This window comes from Garra rufa, chromosome 11, assembly GCF_049309525.1.
Source record: "Garra rufa chromosome 11, GarRuf1.0, whole genome shotgun sequence".
Lineage (NCBI taxonomy): Eukaryota > Metazoa > Chordata > Actinopteri > Cypriniformes > Cyprinidae > Garra > Garra rufa.
The window spans coordinates 46,520,634-46,544,526 of NC_133371.1; the positions used below are offsets into that span (position 1 = coordinate 46,520,634).

At 31.1% G+C, this 23,893-nt stretch overlaps 3 protein-coding genes across 3 annotated transcripts in view; 2 read left to right on the forward strand and 1 right to left on the reverse strand.

The window, feature by feature from the left end:
* The window catches only part of LOC141345392 (neuroplastin-like), a 29,041-nt gene extending 24,153 nt beyond the window's left edge, over nucleotides 1-4,888 (forward strand). The window contains exons 4-6 of the mRNA XM_073850245.1: nucleotides 3,507-3,528; nucleotides 3,599-3,690; nucleotides 3,782-4,888. Of these exons, the coding sequence (XP_073706346.1) occupies nucleotides 3,507-3,528; nucleotides 3,599-3,659 (83 nt within the window). The 3' untranslated portion in view covers nucleotides 3,660-3,690; nucleotides 3,782-4,888. The remainder of the gene's footprint in view (nucleotides 1-3,506; nucleotides 3,529-3,598; nucleotides 3,691-3,781) is intronic.
* Nucleotides 4,889-7,038: 2,150 nt separating this feature from the next.
* On the reverse strand, nucleotides 7,039-16,050 carry rec114 (REC114 meiotic recombination protein). Its single transcript, XM_073850082.1, has 6 exons — nucleotides 15,910-16,050; nucleotides 14,487-14,576; nucleotides 12,277-12,360; nucleotides 10,373-10,555; nucleotides 7,360-7,431; nucleotides 7,039-7,203 (listed from the first exon to the last, which is right to left on the reverse strand). The coding sequence occupies exons 1-6, from the start codon at nucleotides 16,048-16,050 to the stop codon at nucleotides 7,039-7,041; spliced, it is 735 nt and encodes a 244-aa protein (XP_073706183.1).
* Nucleotides 16,051-18,940: 2,890 nt separating this feature from the next.
* hcn4 (hyperpolarization activated cyclic nucleotide-gated potassium channel 4) overlaps nucleotides 18,941-23,893 on the forward strand; it is a 150,285-nt gene continuing 145,332 nt past the window's right edge. The window contains exon 1 of the mRNA XM_073850542.1: nucleotides 18,941-19,635. Coding sequence (XP_073706643.1) covers nucleotides 18,941-19,635 — 695 coding nt within the window. The remainder of the gene's footprint in view (nucleotides 19,636-23,893) is intronic.

A 23,893-nucleotide genomic window follows, 5' to 3' on the forward strand; every position in this document is an offset into this window, starting at 1 on the left:
TTTTTCAGTTTTTCATCTAAATTATAATTAATTTCAGCATTATTTCAATTACCAAATTTTCTCTTTTTTTGTAATTTTATTACTAAAACGTAAACTTAAACTTATTTATTCTTTTTTTTTTCAGTTTTTCACTCAACAAAATGATTATAATAATTTATTAATTATTATTTTGGTATATTTTAAAGATTATACAAAATAAATAATTACGTGTATATATAATTTTCATTCTATATTATATACTTAAACTTAAAATTTCAGTTTGTTGTGAGGGCAACATTTCTGTTTTTTAACTTAATATTTATTTCAACTTTTTTGCAGTTAACAAAATGATTTGTAATAATTTAAAAATAAATCAAATAAAAATATTTTTATATATATTTTTTAGACTTTTAAACTTTATTTCAGTTTGTTGTCAAGACAATATTTCTGTTTTTTTCCCCCTTAATATTTATTTAAGCTTTATTGCAATTAACAAAATAATTTGTAATAATTTAAAACATATTTTGTAGCATTTTTTAAGATAATTTTTTAAATATATTTTTTGTAATTGTCATTCTTCAGCTTCAGTTTGTTGTCAAGGCAATATTTCTGTTTTTTAACTTTAGTTTTCTGCAATCTGAGGGTGCAAACAAATCTAAATATTGAGAAAATCACCTTTAAATTGGTCCAATATGAAGTTCTTAGAAATGCATATTACTAATCAAAAATTAACTTTTGATATATTTACAATAGGAAAATTGCAAAATATCTTCATGGAACATGATCTTTACTTAATATCCTAATGAATTTTGGCATAAAAGAAAAATACAATGTACTTTTGGCTATTGCTACAAATATACCTGTGCTGCTTAAGACTTAAGGTTTTGTGCTCCAGAGTCACATATTTGTAAATATAAGATCCTGCAACTTCTAATATAATTTAATAAAAGTAATACATTAGAAAGCAGATATATATAATGCATTATATCATGAGCAAAATGCGTGTTTATTAGTGATTGAGTTTATTTTAAATCATTGGTCAGTGTGAACAGCCCTTTACCCTAGAGCTCCTGACTTTATTAGAAAAGGTTGTCGATTTGCACAAGAACATTAGTTTGGTCTGTTTTATGGAGTGAGGGAAGAAACTGCGCTGTTGATCTGATGGTTGTGCATTCAGAAGGATGAGGTTTTGATATTGTCTGTTCATAACCTGCTTGGTGTCCAGCGCTGTGAATGCTGCTGCCTGTGGACGCATGTGCTGTCCGACACACATACACTAACCACAACTACCCATCTGTCTGTGGAGAGACACAGTGACCTCTAACTTAAACCACCTTCCTGCATCAGAAATAACCTGTTGTTTTATTCATCTGGAGAGTAGATATATGCAAGATCAACACACCTATTGATTTACTGCACATGCCTTTTTAAGCTGTTCATGAGTGCCGGATAATAATTATTAGTTTTGGTTTTTATATATTTCATATTATTTCAATTTAACAAAAAGATTTTCAAGTTTTAGTAGTACTGCAACTTATTTAATTTCAGCGAGTTACGAAGGCAACATTTTCCTTTTTTTAATATATTTGTTTTTGTTTTTCAAATAATGTTTATATTTTATTTCAGATTTATTTCAATTAACAAAATTATTTTTTAGTAAATATTAATTTTAATTTCAGTTTTTCATTTAATGTTTATTTAAACTTTATTGCAATTAACCAAATTATTTTTAATAATTTACAAAATATTTTTTGTATCTTTTAAATATGAATTTTTATATATATATACATTTTTTTTTTTTTAGTAATTTTTATTCTTTAACTTAAAATTTTTGTTTGTTGTCAAGGCAACATTTCTGTTTTTTAATTTCAGGTTTTCATATATTTATTTCAAATTTATTGCAGTTTACCGAAATCATAGTAATTTTCATTTTTAAACTTAAAATTCAGTTTGTTGATTTACTGTACATGCCTTTTCTAGCTGTTCATGAGTGCTGGATAATAATTATTAGTTTTGTTTTTTATATATTTCATATTATTTCACTTTATTTCAATTTAACAAAAAGATTTTCAAGTTTTAGTAGTACTGCAACTTGTTTAATTTCAGCGAGTTACGAAGGCAACATTTTCCTTTTTTTTAATATATATATATATATATTTGTTTTTGTTTTTCAAATAATGTTTATATTTTATTTCAGATTTATTTCAATTAACAAAATTATTTTTTAGTAAATATAAATTTTAATTTCAGTTTTTCATTTAAAATTTATTTAAACTTTATTGCAATTAACTAAATTATTTTTAATAATTTACAAAATATTTTTAGTATCTTTTAAATATATATATATATATTAGTAATTTTCATTCTTTAACTTAAAATTTTAGTTTGTTGTCAAGGCAACATTTCTATTTTTTAATTTCAGGTTTTCATATATTTATTTCAAATTTATTGCAGTTAACCGAAATCATAGTAATTTTCATTTTTAAACTTAAAATTCAGTTTGTTGATTTACTGTACATGCCTTTTCTAGCAGTTCATGATTTTTTGAGTCATTTTAGTACATAAGCTTAGTACTAAAATAGTACTTTTAATTTCAGTTTTTCATAATATTTATTTCAACTTCATTGCAATTAACAAAATTATTTTCAATAATTTAAAAAATATTTTTAGTATCTTTTTAAAGATTTAAAATATATATATATTTAAATTTTTTGTCATTTTCATTCTTCAACTTGTCAAGGCAACATTTATATTTTTTAATTTCAGGTTTTCATAATATTATTTCAAATTTACTGCAGTTAACAACTATTACAACATTTTCAACTATTAACTAAAAATCTGCAATCTGAGGGTGCAAAAAAACCAAAACATTGAGAAAATCGCCTTTAAAGTTTTGATAACTTCTTTTCATTTATTTTATAATTATTAATTGCATGATTTTGAATAATTCTACAAATATTTTCTAGTATTCTATTAAGATTTAAAAAAAATAGTTTGTAAATATTTACAATGAAAAAATGAAAATAGTCTTTTCATTCTTCAACTAAATTTCAACTTGGTTTTAAGGCAATATTTCTGTATGTTTCTTAATATTAATTTCAGCTTTATTGCAATTAACACAATTATTTTTAATAAGTAAAAAATATTTTTTTTTGTATTTTTCATTCTTAAACATTAGTTTGTTGTGAAGGCAATATTTCAGTTTTAACTCCTTTTTTCTATTTTAACTTGTAACTTTTTTTCTTAATATTTATTCAGTTTTTTGCAATTACAAAAAAATAAATAAATAAAAGATTGATAAATCTTTTTATTTTTTTAATAGTAGTAGTATTTTTAAAATTTTTATATAGTATAACATAACTTATTAAAAAATGTATATGACTGCTGTTGCATTTCTACAATGACCATTTAACCAAATAACTAATTAAGAAACAATTTATGTTACATCCAGTATAAGTATAAAGTGTGATGGATTAATGTCTTTTTTTCTTGCATGTTCTTCACCTGCCTCATCTTGTCTGATGAAGATGATGAACCAGTTGCGGCAATGTAAGAACACAACTATAAACACTATAAATGCCTTTATTAACCGTGTTTAACCGCACACATCTTTCAACAGAAAAACGAACTCCACGAACAACCACAAAGACAAAAACGTACGACAGCGGAACACCAACTGAGCCCACGGACCAACGTCGAAGAAAGCTGAAGGTTTACGCTCGATCATTCATTGTGGAGTAACAAAGCAGCATGCAAACGTTCCCTTGAGTCGACTAAACGCTTCCCCTTCCCCTGTTTCCAGATGACCAACTGCATATCCTGACCATACGGACGTATCCGAGGAGAGGAGACGCTCCTGGCGATTTTCAGCGACGCATATCCTGCCTCACGTGGTGAAGAAGAAAACAACAATAACGACAGCATTACACTGGCAGAAACGAACAATAAAGACTGTCTTAAGTTCGCCTTATCCAGGCTCATGATCTGTGTGAATGTGGACGCTGACCGAAATCATTCTGAAAGGTGAAGATGACGATTTTATGTGCTGTTGACGTTGCATTTCGTTCTTTTATCATGCCCTCCTGCTGCACTAATTTTTTTCATATCTACATGTCGTCTCGAATGCATGCAATAACATAATCGAATAAGATTCAGATATCGTTTTCTATTGTTATTTTAAGTGGCGTTGCATCCAAATTGAATAGCCGATGTGTGTGTGTTTGTGTGTGAGAGAGAGAGCATATCAGTGTGTGTGTGTGTGTGTGTGTGTTTTTAAAGAAATTCAAATGGATAAAAAAGAATCGTTGAGATCTTTGTACAGTTTATCATCCAATAAAACAATACTAAAAGGAGGTGTTTTGTCTTAAACTAGAATGCAAGAACCTTTGTTGAGTGGCAGAACAGTATTTAATCTTAAAGCTGATATTGTATTAAATGAAACGGATAACGTGTAACATTTATTTTCTAGAGTTATTTAGACGTCTTGTACATGTGGTGCTGTAAGTGTTTGAATATTCCGATAGCATCTGTAAAAAGCAAAAAGACTATATCTTATTTTATTTTATTTTTTTTGTAAATGTCGTTTCTTTTTAGAGAAAAGATGATTCTTGTACAGCATGGCTATAATCCTATGCAATATGTATTCATATAGACCTACTGAGAATTGTAAGGCGGGGCGGGTTTGTTTAATTTCAGAGAATATTAAAAAAGCTTTAACGGGACAGAGATAAGGGTGCTTCGCATTTGAAATGCACTGCTGTAGTTGCATGACGACTCCTGATCAATACAGTGTGTGTCACCATGACAACGGACCAACATACAAGGGAGGAGGACGTGGGTGGAGCTAAAGCCATTACAAACTATGTGAAAACTATTGTTTCCTTTTTCAAAATAAAGGTTCCAAAATATGGTAGCGTTTCTGTGTCATTCTGTAGAACTGTGTCTGCCTTAAAATAATGACTTGGTTGTCGTCTGTTAGATTAAAAGTCTTTTGCTTGACTTACTTTAAGCATATGTTACTGAAAATCATACTTTTAATTGTTCTTTTGAATTTTTTTTAAATAAAGGTGTAGCTGGATTTTGCACAGTATTATTTATGTACTATTACGTTATTAATATTTGTTTTACATTTTTTCTGTTATTATTTTAATACATTTATAGATTTATAATTTTTATAAATCTTATTTTTTTATATTAGTTTTAGTAATTTTTGTATCGCTCATTTTATTTTAGGTAATTGTTTAGATCATTTTTTTCCAGTTTGGGTTTTTATCTAATATTTAGATTTTATTTCAGCTTTATTGGTTTTTAATTGTTTTAATTTTAGTAATTTAGTCAAATTAAACTGATTTCATTTCATTCAAGATTTGTTTTTCATCTTATATTTATATTTTATCTTACCAAAATTAATTTTGTTAAATGGATAAATGGATTAGCTTTAGATTTAGTCATTTTAATGTTTCTAACTTTCTATCTTTTTACTTCAGTTTTTCGTATATTTATTTCAACTTTATTGCAATTAACAAAACGATTTTTGATTAAAAAAATGTTTAGTATTTTTTTTTTAAGATTTAAAAATAATTTAATAATATTTTAGTAGTTTACATTCTTCAACTTAAATTTAAAATTTCAGTGTGTTGTCAAGTCAACATTTCCATTTTAACTTTTTCATATATTATTTATTTTAACTTTATTGCAATTAGCTAAACAATTTTTTATAATGAAAAAATATATTTTTAGTATCTTTTAAAGATTTAAAAAATATATATTTTTGTATTGCAATTAACAAAATGTTTTTAATAATGAACAAATAAAATGTAGTATTTTTTTAAATTTAAAAAAATATTTATTTTTGTAATTTTCATTCTTAAACTTAAAATTTAAATTTGTCAAGGCAACATTTGTATTTTTATTTTCAGTTTTTCATATAATATTTATTTTAACTTTATTGCAATTAGCGAAATTATTTTTTATAATGAAAGATTATATTTTTAGTATCTTAAAGATTAAAAAAAAATATTGTTTTGTCATTTTCATTCAGTTTTTCATCTAATATTTATTTTAACTTTATTGCAATTAACAAAATGTTTTTTAATAATGAAAATTTTTTAGTATTTTTTAAAGATTTAAAAAATATATATTTGTGTCATTTTCATTCATAAAATTAAAATTTGTTGTCAATGCAACATTTGTATTTTTTAATTTCAGTTTTTCATATAATATTTATTTTAACTTTATTGCAATTAGCTAAATTATTTTTTACAATGAAAAATATATTTTTAGTATCTTTCAAAGATTTTAAAAATATATATTTTTGTAATTTTCATTCTTAAAATATCAATTTTAATTTGTTATCAATGCAACATTTGTATTTTTTTATTTCAGTTTTTCATATAATTTTTATTTTAACTATTGCAATTAGCAAAATTTTATAATGAAAAATATTTTTACTATCTTTTAAAGATTTAAAAAAATTTTTTTTGTCATTTTCATTTACTTTTTCATCTAATATTTCTTTTAACTTTATTGCAATTAACAAAATGTTTTTTAAGAATTAAAATATCTTTTAAAGATTTAAAAAAAATATTTCAGTTTGTTGTCAAGGCAACAAATCTATTGTTTTAACTTGAAAGATTTTTAATAAGTAATTTCCATTCAGTTTTTCATATATTAATAATATTTATTTCAACTTAATATTTGATATTTAATATTTAGAATCAATATTTTAATTTCAGTGTTAATATTTATTTCAGCTTTATCGCAGTTAACATGATTTTAATAATTTTGGTAATTTTTTTTGGTAATTTTCATACTTTATAGGCAAGGTGAAATGTTTTATTTTTGTCTAACACTTTTCATATAACAATTATATTTCATTTTCTTTTCAGATGATGGAATTATTTGTAATAGTTTTAGTGATTTTTGTATTTTATTTTTTTATTTTTTTGCATTTTCAGTGTTTCATCTAATTTTTATATTTTATTTCAATTAATAAAATGCTTTTTAATCATTCAGTCCTACTAAAGTATACCAACAGTGATTCTGAGAGCTCATTCTACCTCATTCTTGCATCAGCTCCTTCAGCTTCTTCTCGACTTCCTCCACGAAAGCAGGAAAACCAGAGTCGAGCAGGCAGAGGCGCAGTAGTGCCTCCAGGTCTCCAGAGGGCAGCGTGCACTGATGATACGCCAAAGGCAGGGACAGCTCACGCTCGCCCAGGAAGTACTGAAGAGGAAGAGATTGTAATGTGCATGAAAAAGTCAGAATGCACTTCACGGATGACATCTCAGAGGTCAAATTAAAATATCACTGACTACAGCGACTAATGCAGTGACTCAACACTAGATCCAAGCTGTCAGATCAATGCAGATCCAGTGCTACCTGAGAAAGGTGATTGATTGACAGCGCTCCCATGGCAACGGCAGGGGCCGCCCGTGGTGCATCTTCAGGGGCCTGAAGTGGAAGCAGAAATAGATCCATTCATTACAGTCTCAGGACTCACACGGAGGGCCTCCACAGCCGATCAATACCCTCATTACTAATTGAATGTTCTCATCCCTGGCAATCTTTCTCATCCTGCTGCGGGGCGTCGCTGTCACTAACCGTATTTTACACAGAGACTTCCCTTTGTGCTTGTGTGTGCACTATATTTAGAAACTCAAGTCTGTGTATTTACATTTCAGATTCACAAACAAGCATTTCAGCTGAGGGTGGGATTATTTCTCGCACGTCGTCCATTTATTATCATTATGTGGCAACAGCACCACCTAGTGACAGAAATCTAAATTAACAATCATTATTAGTTCAATTAAATCTGATTTATTATGCACACTTCATGTGTGACCCTGGACCACTAAACCATTACATAGCATGGGTATATTTGTTGCAATAGCTAAAAATGCATTGCATGGGTCAAAATTATTGTAAAAATATTACTTATATAAACTAGAGGTATATAGAGGTAATGATAAATTAGAGGTTACATTTTTTATTTTTGTTTAACAACAGTTTTATTTAATTTTCTTTTCAGTTAATTAAATTATTTTTTAGAGTTTTAGTAATTTTTGTGTTTTTGTTTTTAAACTTATTTTATTTCAATTAGTTGCAACTTTTTCTTTTTGCATTTTTTTAAATTAAAATTTTTAATCTAATATTTAACTTTCCTTAGACAGTAAAAAGATATTTATGAAGATATTTTGCAAATTTCCTACCGTAAATATATCAAAACTTAATTTTTGATTAATATGCATTGCTAAGAACTGGATCTGATTCCAGATTTTAAAATAGTTGTATTTTTATATTTCAGTTTTTCATATAATATTTATTTAAACTATTACAATTAATAAAATGATTTTTAATAATTAAATATATATATTTGTACTATTTTTTTTAATGATTTAAAAAATATTTTTGTTGAAAAGTATTTGCAACTTAAAATTTCAGCTTGTTGTCAATGCAACATGTCTATGTTTTAATTTCTGTCAACTTTATCACAAGTCATAAAATGATTTTTAATGATTTTTTTAAATATTTGTTGTATTTTTTTATTCTTAAACTTAAAATTTATTTTAATATTTTAATAGTTTTAATATTTTTATTAATATGTGCTATTTAATATTAAATTTTTTATTTTTGTTTAACATTTTGTTCAACACAGTTTTATTTCATTTTCTTTTCAGTTAATGAAATTATTTTTAATAGTTTTAGTAATTTTTGTTCAATAGTTTTGTAGTACTTAGCAATGCATATTATTGATTAAAAATTAAGTTTTGATAAATTTACAGTAGAAAATGTACAAAATATCTTCATGGAACATGATCTTTACTTTACTTATTTTTGGCATTAAAGAAAACTGTGTTATTTTGACACATACAATGCATTTTTGGCTATAGCTACAAATATACCAATGCTACTTAATCAATAAAATTCCAGTTGTTTTGACTCATGATCCAATTAAATTCTGCATTATTTCCTGCTAAATATTCTGTTATATGTCACATTGCATGCATTAAATGTGTTGCACAAGCTTATTACTATTACTGTTTATAAATATTTTGTACAGTAAGTCCAGACAGATAGTTGCTTGTTTTTTTCACCCAGCACTTACCTGGAAGCTCACCAGTAATTACCTGCCAGTCAACCTGCTGGAAACTGCTTAAAAGCCAAAGTACAAACCTACTGCCACTCTTTCTTATCACTGCACCCTGCTCTAATAGTACCTACACACTATTAGATTTCCCTTTAATATTAACAAACATCCTTTGAGAAGATGGATGGATGGATGGATGTATAAGCTGAATAAATAAGCTTTTTTATTGATGTATGGTTTGTTAGAATAGGACAATATTTTTAAAGATTTAAAATAGTAATTAGTAATTTCCATACTTCAATTAAAACTTAAAATTATTTTTTTTATTTCAGTTTTTCATATAATATCTAAACTATAATAATAGTTTAAATTTATTTAAACTATGAGAATATTTATTGCAATTAACAAAATGATTTTAATAACTTTAAAAATACTTGTAGTATTTTTAAATATTTTTAAAAAAAAATTAAATATTTGTAATAATTTTCATTCTTGAACTTAAAATTTCAGTTTGTTGTTAAGGCAACATTTCTATTTTTAATTTCTGTTTTTCATATAATATTTATTTCAACTTTATATTAAAATTAACAAAATTATTTCTAATAATTAATTTTTTTTGTTGTTGTATTTTTAAAGATTTAAAATAGTAATTAGTATTTTTCATTCTTCAACTTAAAATTTCAGTTTGTTGTCAAGGTAACTTTTCTATTTTTTATTTCAGTTTTTCATCTAATATTTATTTAAACTTTATTGCAATTAACAAAATAATTTTTAACAATTAAAAAAATATATATTTGTGGTATTTTACTTAAAGATTTAAAAAATATTTTTGTATTTTTTAATAATTTTCATTCTTCAATTTAAAATTTCAGTTTGTTGCCAAGGCAACATTTATTCAAATATTTCAATTAATATTTGCTATTAAAATTTTTTTTATATATAGATTTAAAATTAATCTTTTTGGAATAGGGCAATATTTGGCCGAGATACAACTATTTGAAAATCCGGAATCTGAGGGTGCAAAAAAATCGAAATATTGAGAAAATCACTTTAAAGTTATCTTAGTGATGCATATTACTAATCAAAAATTAAGTTGTGATATATTTACCGTAGGAAATTTACTAAATATCTTCATGGAACATGATCTTTACTTATCCTAATGATTTTTGGCATAAAAGAAAAATCGATAATTTTGATCCATACACTGTATTTTTGGCTATCGATACAAAAATACCCACACTGCTTAAGACTGGTTTTGTGGTCACAAATATTAGCAGGTTCTGAGTATGTCCAGAGTATTTCCACCTGCGGCTGCTGTGTAGACGGTCCCGGTTCTGCAGGATCGGATGGAGCAGCAGATGCAGGTGTGCTCAGATGCTCCTGGACAGGAACGTAATCTTGCAGCCTCTCCACAGCTTTACTGCAAAAACCAACTGCTTCTGCCTGACTACTGCCATCAAACTGCAGTCGGATCAAACGGCTCTCACCCTTACATGCAAAACAAAAACACAGAAACATCACAAAACACTCTATTTAAAGGATTAGTTCACTTCCTGAACAAAAATGTACAGATAAAGTACTCACTCCCTTGTCATCCAAGATGTTCCTGACTTTCTTTCTTCAGTCGTAAGGAAATTGTGTTTTTTGAGGAAAACATATCAGGAATTTTCTCCATATAGTGGACTTCTATGGTCCGAAATGTGGTTTAAATGCAGCTTTACAGGGCTCTAATTGATCCTAGGTAAGAAAGAAGAGCCTCATCTAGTACAACGATTAGTTATTTTCTAATAATTGACAATTTATATACTTCACACTTAAATGCTCGTCTTGTCTAGTTTTGTGATGCATACTCATACTCTGGTTCAATACAGTTAGGGAATGTCAAAAACTCTCATTTTCTCCTCCAACTGCAAAGTGAACTTGCAAATAAAGTCAAATCCCCTTTACAAAAAAAAAAAAAAAAAAGGTAAAACAGTGACATTTTGGAAGCTGGAGGAGAAATGAGATTGGAGTGACAAGACGAGCATTTGTGGTCAAAGACGAAAAAGGGTTTAAGCATAAAAACGATGCATAATACTGCTTCAAATGTAAAAAATAAATGTAAAAAAATAAAAAAAGTTTTCTGTTTAATTCTATTGCATTTTTGTTTTTGTTTTTCTGAGCAAAAAATAAATATCATGCATTTTCCCCTAATTTACAGAAGACACCACTAAAATGTCATTCAGTGTAACAATCTTGTCAGGCATATTTACAACAAAAATCAATTTATGACATATTAAAAGATAAATTACTTTCCCACCAAATACTAATTAGATGTAATTCTACATTTTTAACTCATTTACTCATTTAAAACACAATAAAATTCATTATGCTCCCTTATTCTTATATATATATATATATATATTAATATGTACAAGTCAGAATAAGCATGTTGTTTGAATTTTTGCATACATATTGTAACACTGAATGACTATCTAACATCAACCAAATTTTGACATTTTATTCTCCAAACACCTATTTGAAACCTTAAAAGTAGACACTTTAATGGACATAAAATCACTTTTGCAAATTAATTTTGATATGGACATTTTAGCATCTTTATATTCTTCTTCCTCGACCCTTCTTTCTCAGCTGGGATCGTTTAGAGCCCTTTAAAGCTGCATTGAAACTGCATTTTGGAAGTTCAAACTCACAAGCACCATAGAAGTCCACTATATGGAGAAAATTCCTGAAATGTATTCCTCAAAAAACATAAATTCTCTACGCCTGAAGAAAGAAAGACATGGACATCTTGGATGACAATGAACTAATTTTGGAGATGCAAACACAAAACCACATTTGCAACAATTTATGCATTACATTTCCACACATACAGTACAGTAAGACTTTAATAGGCACTGTTGTTTTCAAGAAATGCATCAGTATTCATGAAGCAGGGAATTCTTGTTTAAAAAGACATGTTGGAGAAGAGATAATTAGCTTAATTAACAAGACACAGAGTTTGTCTTTGAGCTGTAAGTTGGAGGTCACTCGGAAGCAGTTATTTTTTTAAATTTGCATATTAAAATTGTTTATTGCTTTCAAGGACGAAAAGGCGGAGCCTGCCTTCAGGACAACATGCACGCATCACATCCTGTTGTTGAGTGCATCAGATGGCTGTTAAACTGCAGATCAAGGTAAGGTAATATACTTCATTCACTGCTCCTCACCTTGACTGTAATGTTGAACAGCAGACTGTCTGATTTGTGCTGGATTTTCAGGAAGCTCTGTGCATTGAGCAGAGAAAAGCCCTCCTACGAAAAACACACAAGAAAACAGGACCACACATCATCATTATCCAGCAGAGACTCATTTAATAGGATTATATCAGGTTGAAAAACGCATGTAAGCAGAGCAGCATGAACCTGACAATAGCAACCTCCTCCAGTGTTTCTAATGCAGATTCACAAATGCAACCATGAACTGAATGATCAATTAACATTTGTACCAACTAAATATTGCGCTGGAGATGAAGTGAATGGTTTTTACCATTGATGTTGTGTGGGTGGTTATATATCTATAGTAATTGTTCAATCCCTCTACATCTAAAAAAAACATTTTCTCCATTGAGACATTGAGTCCAAGGTAATTTTTGCTATTACACAAGCATGTCAGAAGGGGGCTCTACTAACAACATCAATGCATGACTGTCATGTTCACCATCAGGAGCCAGATCAACCATTACTACTAATGGTTCAACTTAAGTGGGTTTAGTTGAAGTTTTATAGCATGAACAAACAGGGAGAGTTTCACCTAATTTCTTGCATAATTAAAAATAGAATTATTTTCTTCGGTTTATCATAAATTATGACACATGATGTAAAAGCTGCACCTCACATTAAGAACATATTTTAACCCAAAACAATTCTAAACAGATTTTTCCTCTCTGTAGAAATGTTTAAAGAGGATACGATTAAAATTATGATCTTTGCATGTCAAATATTGCATTGGTATTGGTTTGTTGTGCAAGTTAAGGACGATTAGATTGTGCTTAAAAACAAAAACACAATGAAACACATTTGATGGAAATGAAAAAGTGACATTTCACATTTTTTTTTAATTTGGAAAATGGAAATGTGTACCCTTGTAAAAAATAAATATGCTAAAATGTATTTAGAATGCATGTATTTCATGCTAAGTATACAAATTATGGAAGCCCGTTTCCGCCACTAAATAAATTTTTTTTTTTAAAAAGGTTATTGCGACTTGTTATCTGACAATTCTGACTTCTTTTTTTTTGAGAGAGAGATATTAACTCACAATTGCATGTTATAAAATCTGAATCACAATTCTGAGGAATAAAGTTGCAATCGCATGATATAAACTCGCAATTCTGTGAACATATCTTTTTTTTCTCCTCAGAACTGGACTTTATATGAGATACAAAGTCAGAATTGTGAAAGTTTATATCCTGCAATTTCAAAACGTGCTTCCATAACAAAAACATTTACATATTATGTACTTAATAAAAATACCCTACAGTTGTACTTTTGGTATACTAAACTGGTATATTTGAAGTCTGCTAAATTGGAACAACTAATTTTGTGCTTAATGCACTTTAATTGTGCGGAAGTAGTGCTGAAATCCTACTAAAGATATACTGAAGTATATTTGATTGTGCTAAAGTGGAACTATTGCTTGGAACTAAGTATACATTAAATTTTTGCATTTAAAGACTGATATTATTTAAAGATCATACAATCCTCATCAATAGTGACATTAAGACATATTTAGGCTTAATATTAAGAAATGTGCATTGTGCACAAGTAGTACTCCAAATAATGTTTAATTACAATTTTATATCAGTAAACCTCGAGTTATATGAGTAAATATGATAATTGACTTCAATTATACTTTATATAAAAATAAATGCATTTTAAATCCATTAGGGTAAACTTGTTACATATAATAAAACAGGGTCCCTGCTCTCAAGTTCAGCCCATGCTTTTGCTCTAAATTGGCGTGATGCCTCATTTGGCTCCGTTGTTCTGCATAAAAGCTCAAAATGTGAGTCATTCTCCAAATGCAGCTCCCCGGCTCGCCATGAGGAGCCAGAGACTATTGTGTTCACGAGTCCAAGATTGAGGCTTATTGTTGGGAGATATCCGAAGCACTCAGCCTGGCAATCCCAAAGGGACAGCGACAGACCCAGCGGGACGGGAAGGGGATTATGCTGTTCTTTCGGCGGGTTGAAAAGAAATACGGTCAAGCTCTTATGATGGGCTCAGCGGAACCTGCACTATCCTGACCCTGCACTTAGAGCCTGATGGGAAGAGGAGTGTTGACGGCTTAGAGAGCGGCATTTCATAAACGGTCAAAAAAAATAAATACATTTGTATTGGTCACTGGACAGATACTGTGTGTTTTCATATAATCTCACCAAGAGTTCTTGGCCTTGGGATACTAGCAGATGACCAGAGCCCAGAATATTCAGCTCCAGCTGGCCAGCGCTTTCACTGGACTCGAAGATCTGAAAGAAACACAAATTGGAAACTTGTTTAGAGACCAGAATATAACAGAGATTTGAGGTGGACAGGCAAGCAACCACCTAAAACATCCTACATCCACTTAACAGTGCCCTAGCAACCACCCAAAACACCCATCATCCACTTAACACTCTAGCAACCAGAAAAAAACATCCAGCATCCATTTAAAAACACCCTAGCAACCATCCAAAACACCCAGCATCTACTTGATGCCGTAGCAACCACCCAAAACACTCAGCATCCACTTAACACCCTAGCAACCACCCAAAACACCCGGCATAAACTTAACCACACTGTAGGAACCACCCAAAACACCCATAATTGACTTAACACACACCCTAACAAACAACCAAGACACCCAGCATCCAATCAACAACATCCTAACCGCCACCCAAAACACCCAGCGTCCACTTAACCACGTCCTAGCAACCACCCAAACCTCCCATCATCCACTTAAAAATTGCCGTAGCAACCACCTAAAACACCCAGCATCCATTCAGCAACTCCCTAACAACCACCCAAAACACCCAGCATCCACTTAACCACGTCCTAGCAACCACCCAAACCTCCCATCATCCACTTAACAATGCCGTAGCAACCACCTAAAACACACAGCATCCATTCAGCAACACCCTAACAACCACCCAAAACACCCAGCATCCACTTAACAATGGCCTAGCAACCACCCAAGACACCCAGCATCCACTTATTACCCTAGCAACCACCAAAACAGCCAGCATCCACTTAACTATGCCGTAACAACCACCCAAAACATCCAGCATCTACTTAATTCCGCAGCGACCACCAAAAATACTCAGCTTCCACTTAACAGCCTAGCAACCACCCAAAACACCAAGCATCCACTTAATTCTGTCGTAGCAACCACCTAAAACACCCATAATCCACTTAACAATGCCCTAATAACCACCTAAAACATCCGGAATCCACACAACACTCTAACTACCACCCAAAACACCCAGCATCCACTTAACAATGCCCAAACAACCATCCAAAACACACTATAAACCATTGTGTCAGTTATTTAGTAATGGAACAACACTCATACTGTCTTTAAGCATTCTAAACTCTTTTAGAATTACTGTTTTGTTAACAGCGCTGTTACACTGTACTTGTTCTCCTCACTAAACTCTTTTTTTTTTAACTAATAGTTAAAAACAAATGACGTTTGCATTTCCCCCCACTGACATAGCTAAATGAATAAGAAATAGAAAAAAATTCACATATAAAACGAGAATGTCATTTTCCTATCCGCTGAGGGCGGCAAGAGAAGTGCCAGATGGTTTCCTCAGTTCTCACCTTCCACGCGCAGTTACTGCCTGAGGATTTGGATTTCGCTTTGCCTTTAGGGAGAAATCGACCGTAGCGTCGTAGTTTCCAAACACAATTCGATATTGTAGTGTCTTTCGAATGTTCTTTGGGTGAAGAATCACCTTCCATGTTCGTGTTTACTTTTTTCCCTAAAATGAAGCGAGTAAAACTGATGAAAAAAAATGCTGAGGCGGAGGAAGGGACTGATGACGGTTAAATATTTAAATCCTGTGGCGCGTACTATAGAAATATTAACCGTAGTGCGCATACGTTAACATTTTCAATGTCGAAATTTATGATAGTTGGAAAATTAAAATAATGTTTTTAGTGTAAATGTAGTTACATATTATAAGTTCATTAATTGTCTAATATTACGTTTTGATAGTAATTAGTTAGCCTACATTTTGACCAAATACATTTATTAAAACATGACAACGTGTAAAAAGTAATTACTTTAATTTTATTTTGTATAAAGTAATTTAATTTGTAATTTAATTTGTATAAATTTGTTTTCCCTGGGGTTATTGACACCTTTGAGTAGTCTCCATCACAAAAAGTAAAAATAAAACCACATTAAATGTTTATTTTTGTGTGTAAAATGCAAATATCAACAGCTAGTAGTTAGAAACGAATGGCATTTGTGCTTTTCCCCACTTTGAGATATTCAAATGAATAAGTGATTAAAAAAATATTTCACTCATAAAACAAAAATGTCTAATTTTCCCTTCCGTTGAGGGGGACTCGATAAAAGGGCGGGGCTTTTTTCTTAAATTCTCGCTTCACCTCCCAAGCACAGGACTGTCTGAGGTTTTGGATTTCGCTTTGCTTTGAGGGAGAAATCGACGGTAGCGTCGCAGTTTCCAGCTACACTCTTTAAAAGAAAAGCTGTTATGATGGTAAAAAAGCAAAACAAAACAAAGCTGGTTGTTGGTAAAATATGGACATAGCCCAAACTTCTGGGTAGTTTAATTTAAATTTTATTTAAAATAATTTAATTTAGTTTAGTTTTAATTAAACTATTGCTTAAAATTACTGTATTTCTTGCTTAAAATGAACCCAAAATAGGTTTGAGATTAACATTTATTAATATAATCAATTGCTTATTAGGCTAATAAATGTTCACCTTTTGATTATTGCCTTAAGTAATTCTGAGTTCATTTTAAGCACGTGATATAATCACTTTAAACAATAGTTGACTTGGGCTGGGCTGTTTTTAACCCAGCATTTTTTAGAGTGTAAGTTAGCGCATATAGAAATATTAACAGTGCGCATGCGTTAACAATTTCGATGTCGAAAATTATGATGACATGTTTTAGTGTAGGCCTAAATTTAGTTTAATAATGTAATTTTAGTTAATTATCTAACATTATGTTTTGAAATTACTAATTCGTTATTTTTGGACGATGTAAAACATGACAATGTAAAAAAACTGTAGTTTAGTTTGTATAAATCTATTTGGCGAGGTGATCTGTTTTCACCTGTGAGTGTTCTCCATGACAAAAGTAAAAATAAAGCCAAATTAAATGTTTATCTTTTGTGTGTTAGCCTACTTATAAAACGAAAATGTCCCATTTTCCTTTCCGTTGAGGGCGACAAGATAAAAGGGCGGGGCTTTTTCCTCAGTCCTTCTCAGTTACTGCTTTGAATTTCGCTTTGCCTCTAGGGAGAAATCGACCGTAGCGTCGCAGTTTCCAAACACAATTCGAATTTGTAGTGTTTGTCGAATGTTCAGTGGGTAAAGAATCACTTTCCATGTTAGCGTTTAGTTTAGTTTTTTCCCCCGAAAAAGAAGCCAGTGAAACGGATAATCAAAGCCTGAGGCGGAGAAAGAAACTGATGGCGGTTACTTTTAAATCGCGTACTGGCGCGAAACCATCTACACTATAATAAAAGGGCTGTTGTGATGTTTAAAAAAAAAACAACGTAAAACAAAAAAAGGCGCTGGTTGTTGGTGAAATATGGTCATATTTAACCCAAGCTTCCGGGTAGTTTATTTAACCTCAACTATTGTTTAAAAATGACTGTATTTTTTGCTTAAAAATGATATTTATGAATATATTCAATTGCTTATTAGGCGAATAAATGTTTACCTTTTGATTATTGCCTATAGTAATTTTGAGTTCATTTTAAGCAAGTGGTATAATAATTTTTAAACAATAGTTGACTTAAATAAAACTACCCAATGGTGGGAGTGTAGCTCCTATAGAAATATTAACAGTAGTGCGCATGCGTTAACAATTAAGATAGTTAGAAAATGAAAATAACGTGTTTTAGTGAACATGTAGTTTAATAATGTAATTTTAGTTCATTAATAATCTAATAATACGTTTCGAAATGACTAATTCGTTATTTTTGACGATGTAAAACATGACACCGTAAAAAGCAGTAGTTTAATTTGTATAAATCTATTTGGTGAGGTCATCTGTTTTCACCTGTGAGTGTTCTCCATGACAAAACAATCAACAAAAACAAAACAAATCCAAATTAACTGTTCATGTATTGCGCGAGGAGAGCCGCGTAAAGGGTTAGGTAGGTGTCGGGGACCTGACTGACACTGAGTGGGTGGGCTGAGCCGCCTCTCTCGCTTCTATGGCAACCCGACAGATCAGCATCACCATGAATATTCACGGGATCAGAGCGATTCGGGACGGCGGAAGGCGGTGATGTCAGCGGTGCCCGGTTAATGTGGGCTACTGGATCGCGGGTGTTTTGCTTGTGATTGACAGCCGACGGGGATCCTGAGGGTCTGTGACCTCCGCGCCGCGTCCGCGCCCCCGATCTGCGATTCCTCAGACTTTATTATACGTGCTCGCAGAGCAACACAGTCAGTGCCTTGAAGCTGGAGACCACTGGATCAGCCGAATTTGGGAAGCCAGGTAGCATGTGCTTGAGCGAAAGACAGGTGGGTTTGACCCTTCAGACTATTCGGGTTCTGGTGCACAGGGGTTTGTGGCAATAATTACTCCCGAACTGGATTCGTTTGTCATTGAGTTGATCGCGCACCCGTTTCAATGTCATAATGGACAGGTTGCATTCGTCCATGCGTAAAAGGCTCTACAGTTTGCCACAGCACATCGGGCAGAAAGCGTTCATCATGGGAGATGCAGAAGACACCGACAAGGACACCCGGAGGAAGAGCATCCGGATGAAGCCCCTGCCGTCGGGGGAGAGCGCGGACACCCGAAGCGGAGAGTCCGCGATCATGGAGACGGACATCGGGAGACCTGTGAAGACCAGCTCCAACGGGGACTGCCGAAGGTTCCGAGGCAGCCTTTCGTCCATCACCAGTCGGCACCTCCACGACTCGGATGTAGCGGAGGAAAGGCGTCTGATCACGGAAGGAGAATTCACCCCGAGCGAGGAGAGCCCTCCTGGAGCCGCGGGTGGCAGCGCGGACTCAGCTGGCGGCGGTGGCGGCAGTGAGGGTGAGGATACCGCCGGTGCGAGCCAGCAGCAGCAGCAGCAACAACAACAACCGGGTGTCCCGGATCAGCAGGCTGGCTTTATAAAGCTGGAGGGCATCGAGCAGATCCTGCCGGACGACGAGAGGTATTATCAAGCGGGCTTCATGCACAGGCAGTTCGGGGCGATGCTGCAGCCCGGGGTCAACAAGTTTTCCCTGAGGATGTTTGGGAGCGAGAAGGCGGTGGAACGGGAGCAGGAACGGGTCAAATCCGCCGGCTTCTGGATTATTCACCCCTATAGTGATTTCAGGTAACGGGTTCTGTGTCCCTGCAAAACACATTCCTCACTTTATATCTGGATCAATCAGTGCATGGTGTGAAAATAATATAGTTGGACTGACCCAAAATAGCATAATAGTTAGGAACTGTACTGAAGCCAGTGTTGTTGAAGAAGAAGAAAACAAATTAAAGGCTTTAAAGAGAGAGGTATGATTGATGCACTTTTGTTTTGATTATTAATGCAGTCTTAAAAATAAGGGTTTATTGTCATTGCTTGGTTCCTTGACGAACCTTTAACACTTGCATTGTGCAAAAAGTGCTTTATAGTAGAAAAAGAGGTTTTTAGATTATTAATCTAAAATGTAATTAATCTTATGTTAATAATCTAAAAACCTTATATATATATATATATATATATATATAATTTTTTTTTTTTTTAGATTAATAATCTAAAAACCAAAGGTTTTAAAAAAAAAAAAACTGGCTGGAATACAAAAACCACTCATGAGGGTCATGTTTTTGGAATTGGGATTTACAACTATTGGAAAATCTGGAATCTGAGGGTGCAAAAAAATCAAAATATTGAGAAAATAGCCTTTAAAGTTGTCTTGATTATTAATGCAGTCTTAAAAATAAAGGTTTATTGTCATTGATTGGTTCCTTGAAGAACCTTTAACACTTGCATTGAACAAAAAGTGCTTTATAGTGGAGAAAAGGTTCTAAGATTAATAAAATTAGACCTGGACTGCAAAAACCAGTCATGAGGGTCATGTTTTTGAAATTGGGATTTACAACTGTTTGAAAATCTGGAATCTGAGGGTGCAAAAAAATCAAAATATTGAGATAATCACCTTTAAAATTGTTCTAAATTAAATTTTTAGCAATGCATATTACATATTACTACTCAAAAATTAAGTTTTGATATATTTAGAGTAGGAAATTTACTAAATATTTTCATGGAACATGATCTTAATATCCTAATGATTTTGGGCATAAAAGAAAAATTAATAATGTTGACCCATACAATGTATTTTTGGCTTTTGCTACAAATATACCTCTGCTACTTAAGACTGGTTTTGTGCTGCTCCAGAGTCACAAATGTTCTTCACACTAAAAAAAGTTCTTTTAAGGACCGTTATGCTTTTAAATATAAAGGTGCTTCACAATAGAAGAACCAGTTTTGTCTAAATGGTTCCATCAAGAACCTTAAACATCTGAAGAACCTTTTTGTTTCACAAAAGGTTCTTTGTGGCAAAAGAAGGTTCTTTAGATTATAAAAAGGTAGGCTACAAAAGATGGTTCTTTAAAGAACCTTTGACTGAATGGTTCTTTGTGGAACCAAAAAAGATTCTTCTAAGGCATCAATTTTAAACCACCTTTACTTTATTTTGTGGGAACCTAAAATGACCTTTTTCATACATTTCTAAATATACAGTATTTAAAGGTGCATCAATTATATTTAATGTTTTCAAATACTTTTATATGATTGTTTCAATTTTGTGTTTGTATCTTTCTTCTTCTTCAAATGTGTTTTACAGCCATTTTGCAACATACCAAACCAAAGCTCTCGCAGCTGATAGTAGTGCATTAGCTGCTTGAATTTTACATGAAATCCAGACAATCTCTCTTTATTAATTAAGACGTGTCCTTGGGCATGACATTGACTCTTTAGATTTGATATGTTCATTCTCAGGTTGGTGCACATTTGCTTCAGGCTTCATTTGTTGGTGATATTATTGGAGAAACTGATTCATGTGATCACTAAACCCTTAAAAAAAAGCAAACCGTTGTTTTCTAATTGCATGCTGTCTATATTGCCTTCACAAGCCATCAAACAGGCTAAATGCATGTTTACAGAAGCAAATGCTGTGGATGTCTGTGATTGGGTTGAATTTACACACTGTTTTCATTCATGAATCGGTTGGGTAACGTGCGACACAGGGTTAACCGCTAACCCAACCCCCTCCGGAGACACTACTGCTGTTTGCCTTGTTTACCTATTGATCCCAAGATGATGCTTTTATTCTGCTCGACATTATGAGATTGCAGTGTTGTTCCTGGAGGATATGAAAGGCAGTGTGAGAATAGACTGATAATATGTGACCCTGGACCACAAAACCAGTCATAAGGTTAAATTTGACAAAACTGAGATGTATACATCATATGAAAGCTCAACAAATAAGCTTTCTATTGATATATGGTTTGTTAGGATAGGGCAATATTTGGTCGAGATACATCTATTTGAAAATCTGGAATCTGAGGGTGCAAAAAATTCTAAATACTGAGAAAATCACCTTTAAAGTTGTCCAAATTAAGTTCTTAGCAATGCATATTACTAATAAAAAATTAAGTTTTGATATATTTATGGTAGGAAATTCACAAAATGGAACATGATCTTGACTTAATTTCCTAATGATTTTTGACATAAAAGAAAAATCAATAATTTTGACCCATACAATGTATTTTTGGCTATTGCTACATATACCCCAGCGACTTAAGACTGGTTTTGTGGTCCAGGGTCACATATGAGGTTGCTGCGTTTGTGTGTGTGTCGCTGCTGACTGAGGAAGTTTATTTGGTAACTTCCTTTGGTATATATGAATATATAATGCATTATGAAATATTTTAATGCATTAATCTGATGTATTAAATCACGTCAAGTATCAAGTATTTTAAATATGCACTGCAAAAAATGCCTTTCTTACTTAGATTTTTTGTCTTGTTTCCAGACAAAATATCTAAAAATTCTTAAATCAAGAAGGATTTTCTAGATGAGTAAAAATAATTGATTGGGTGCATTTTTGCTTGAAACAAGCAAAATAATCTGCCAGTGGGGTAAGAAAAATAATCTTGTTTTCTGTTTGAAATAAGATTTGTTTTGCTTGCTCTGTTGGCAGATTATTTTGCTTATTCTAAGCAAAAACTCACTTAATTTTGACAGTTTTTTTTTTTCTGAAAACAAGAAAATAATTTTTACTTGTCTGGAAAATCCTTCTTGATTTGAGAATTATATTTTACTGGAAACAAGACAAAAATCTAACTAAGTAAAGCATTTTTTGGAGTGTGGTTACAATTGTTTATAAAAAATATTATGCATTATATTGCAAAATTAAATATATTTCAAAATATATTCACATAGAAAATGGATATTTTACATTGAAATAATATTTTACAATATTAAATTAATTTCTGTATTTTTGATCAAATAAATGCAGCCCTAATAAGCATAAGAAACTTAAAAAACAAAACAAAAAAAAAAACATTACAAATCTTACTAATCCCAAACTTTTGAAAGCAGTGTATATAAATATGTAAAAGAACCAATGCATTTTAACTTTGGTTACAATTATTTATATAAAAAAGCATGCATTATATTGCACATTATAAATACCTTTATAATGCATTATACTTAGGCTTTATTGATCCTTCAGAAATTGTCCTAATATGTTGATTTATTACTTTCATTATTCGTTTTGAGAATTTTTTTTTCAGGATTCTTTAATGAATAAAAATAAAAAATAAATAAACATTTATTCAAAATATAAATCTTTTCTAACAATATAAGTCTTTGCTATCACTTTTGCTCAATTTAACATATCCTTGCTGATTACAAAAAAGATTTGTATTTTTTTATAAATGCTGTTCTTTTTTATTTTTTTATTTTTTTTAAAGAATCCGGAATAAAAAGTATTGATGCTGAAAATTCAGGTTTGCATCAAAGGAATAAATTACATTTTAAAATATATTGACATAGAAAATGGTTATTTTACACTAAAACAATATTTCACAACATTACATTTTTTTCAGAATTTTTGACCAAATAAATGCAGCCTTACGTCTAAAAAAAACAACAACATTAAAAATCTTACTAAGATTTTTTACTAAGAGTCCATGTGGTTTAATTAAATTTAAAAGGGTTAAAATTTCTAAATAAATATGAAAAAATGTCCTTTTTTTGCTGTAGAAGCAATATGGTCAGGTGTAACTTGTGTCAATTGGCATAACCAGTATTTTGCATAGAAATATAATTATATACAGGAAAATTAATGTGGAATAAAATGTAATCATCTAGTTTAGTATAATATGGTTTTCAATTTTTTTTTTTTACATAAATTGTCAAAGATTATTTAGAAAACAGATGTTTTCAGCATATGTTCCGCCAAATATTGCAAAAACGCATTAAAATTTACATTTAGAGATAACTATAATAATAATAATAGTATAATAATAAAGAATAAAATCTATTTTCTTGTAATTAAAATGAAGTATTTATTTTAATAAGTAAGCTT

Bases quoted from the DNA above. Each gene is read 5' to 3' on its own strand.
- rec114 (XM_073850082.1), bottom strand. From the start codon at position 16,050: ATGGAAGGTGATTCTTCACCCAAAGAACATTCGAAAGACACTACAATA. The intron at 12,361-14,486 runs GTGAGATTATAT...TGTTTTTCGTAG, and splicing joins CCCAAGGCCAAGAACTCTTG to GAGGGCTTTTCTCTGCTCAA. The intron at 7,432-10,372 runs GTGGAAATACTC...CTTCCACTTCAG, and splicing joins CGTCTACACAGCAGCCGCAG to GCCCCTGAAGATGCACCACG.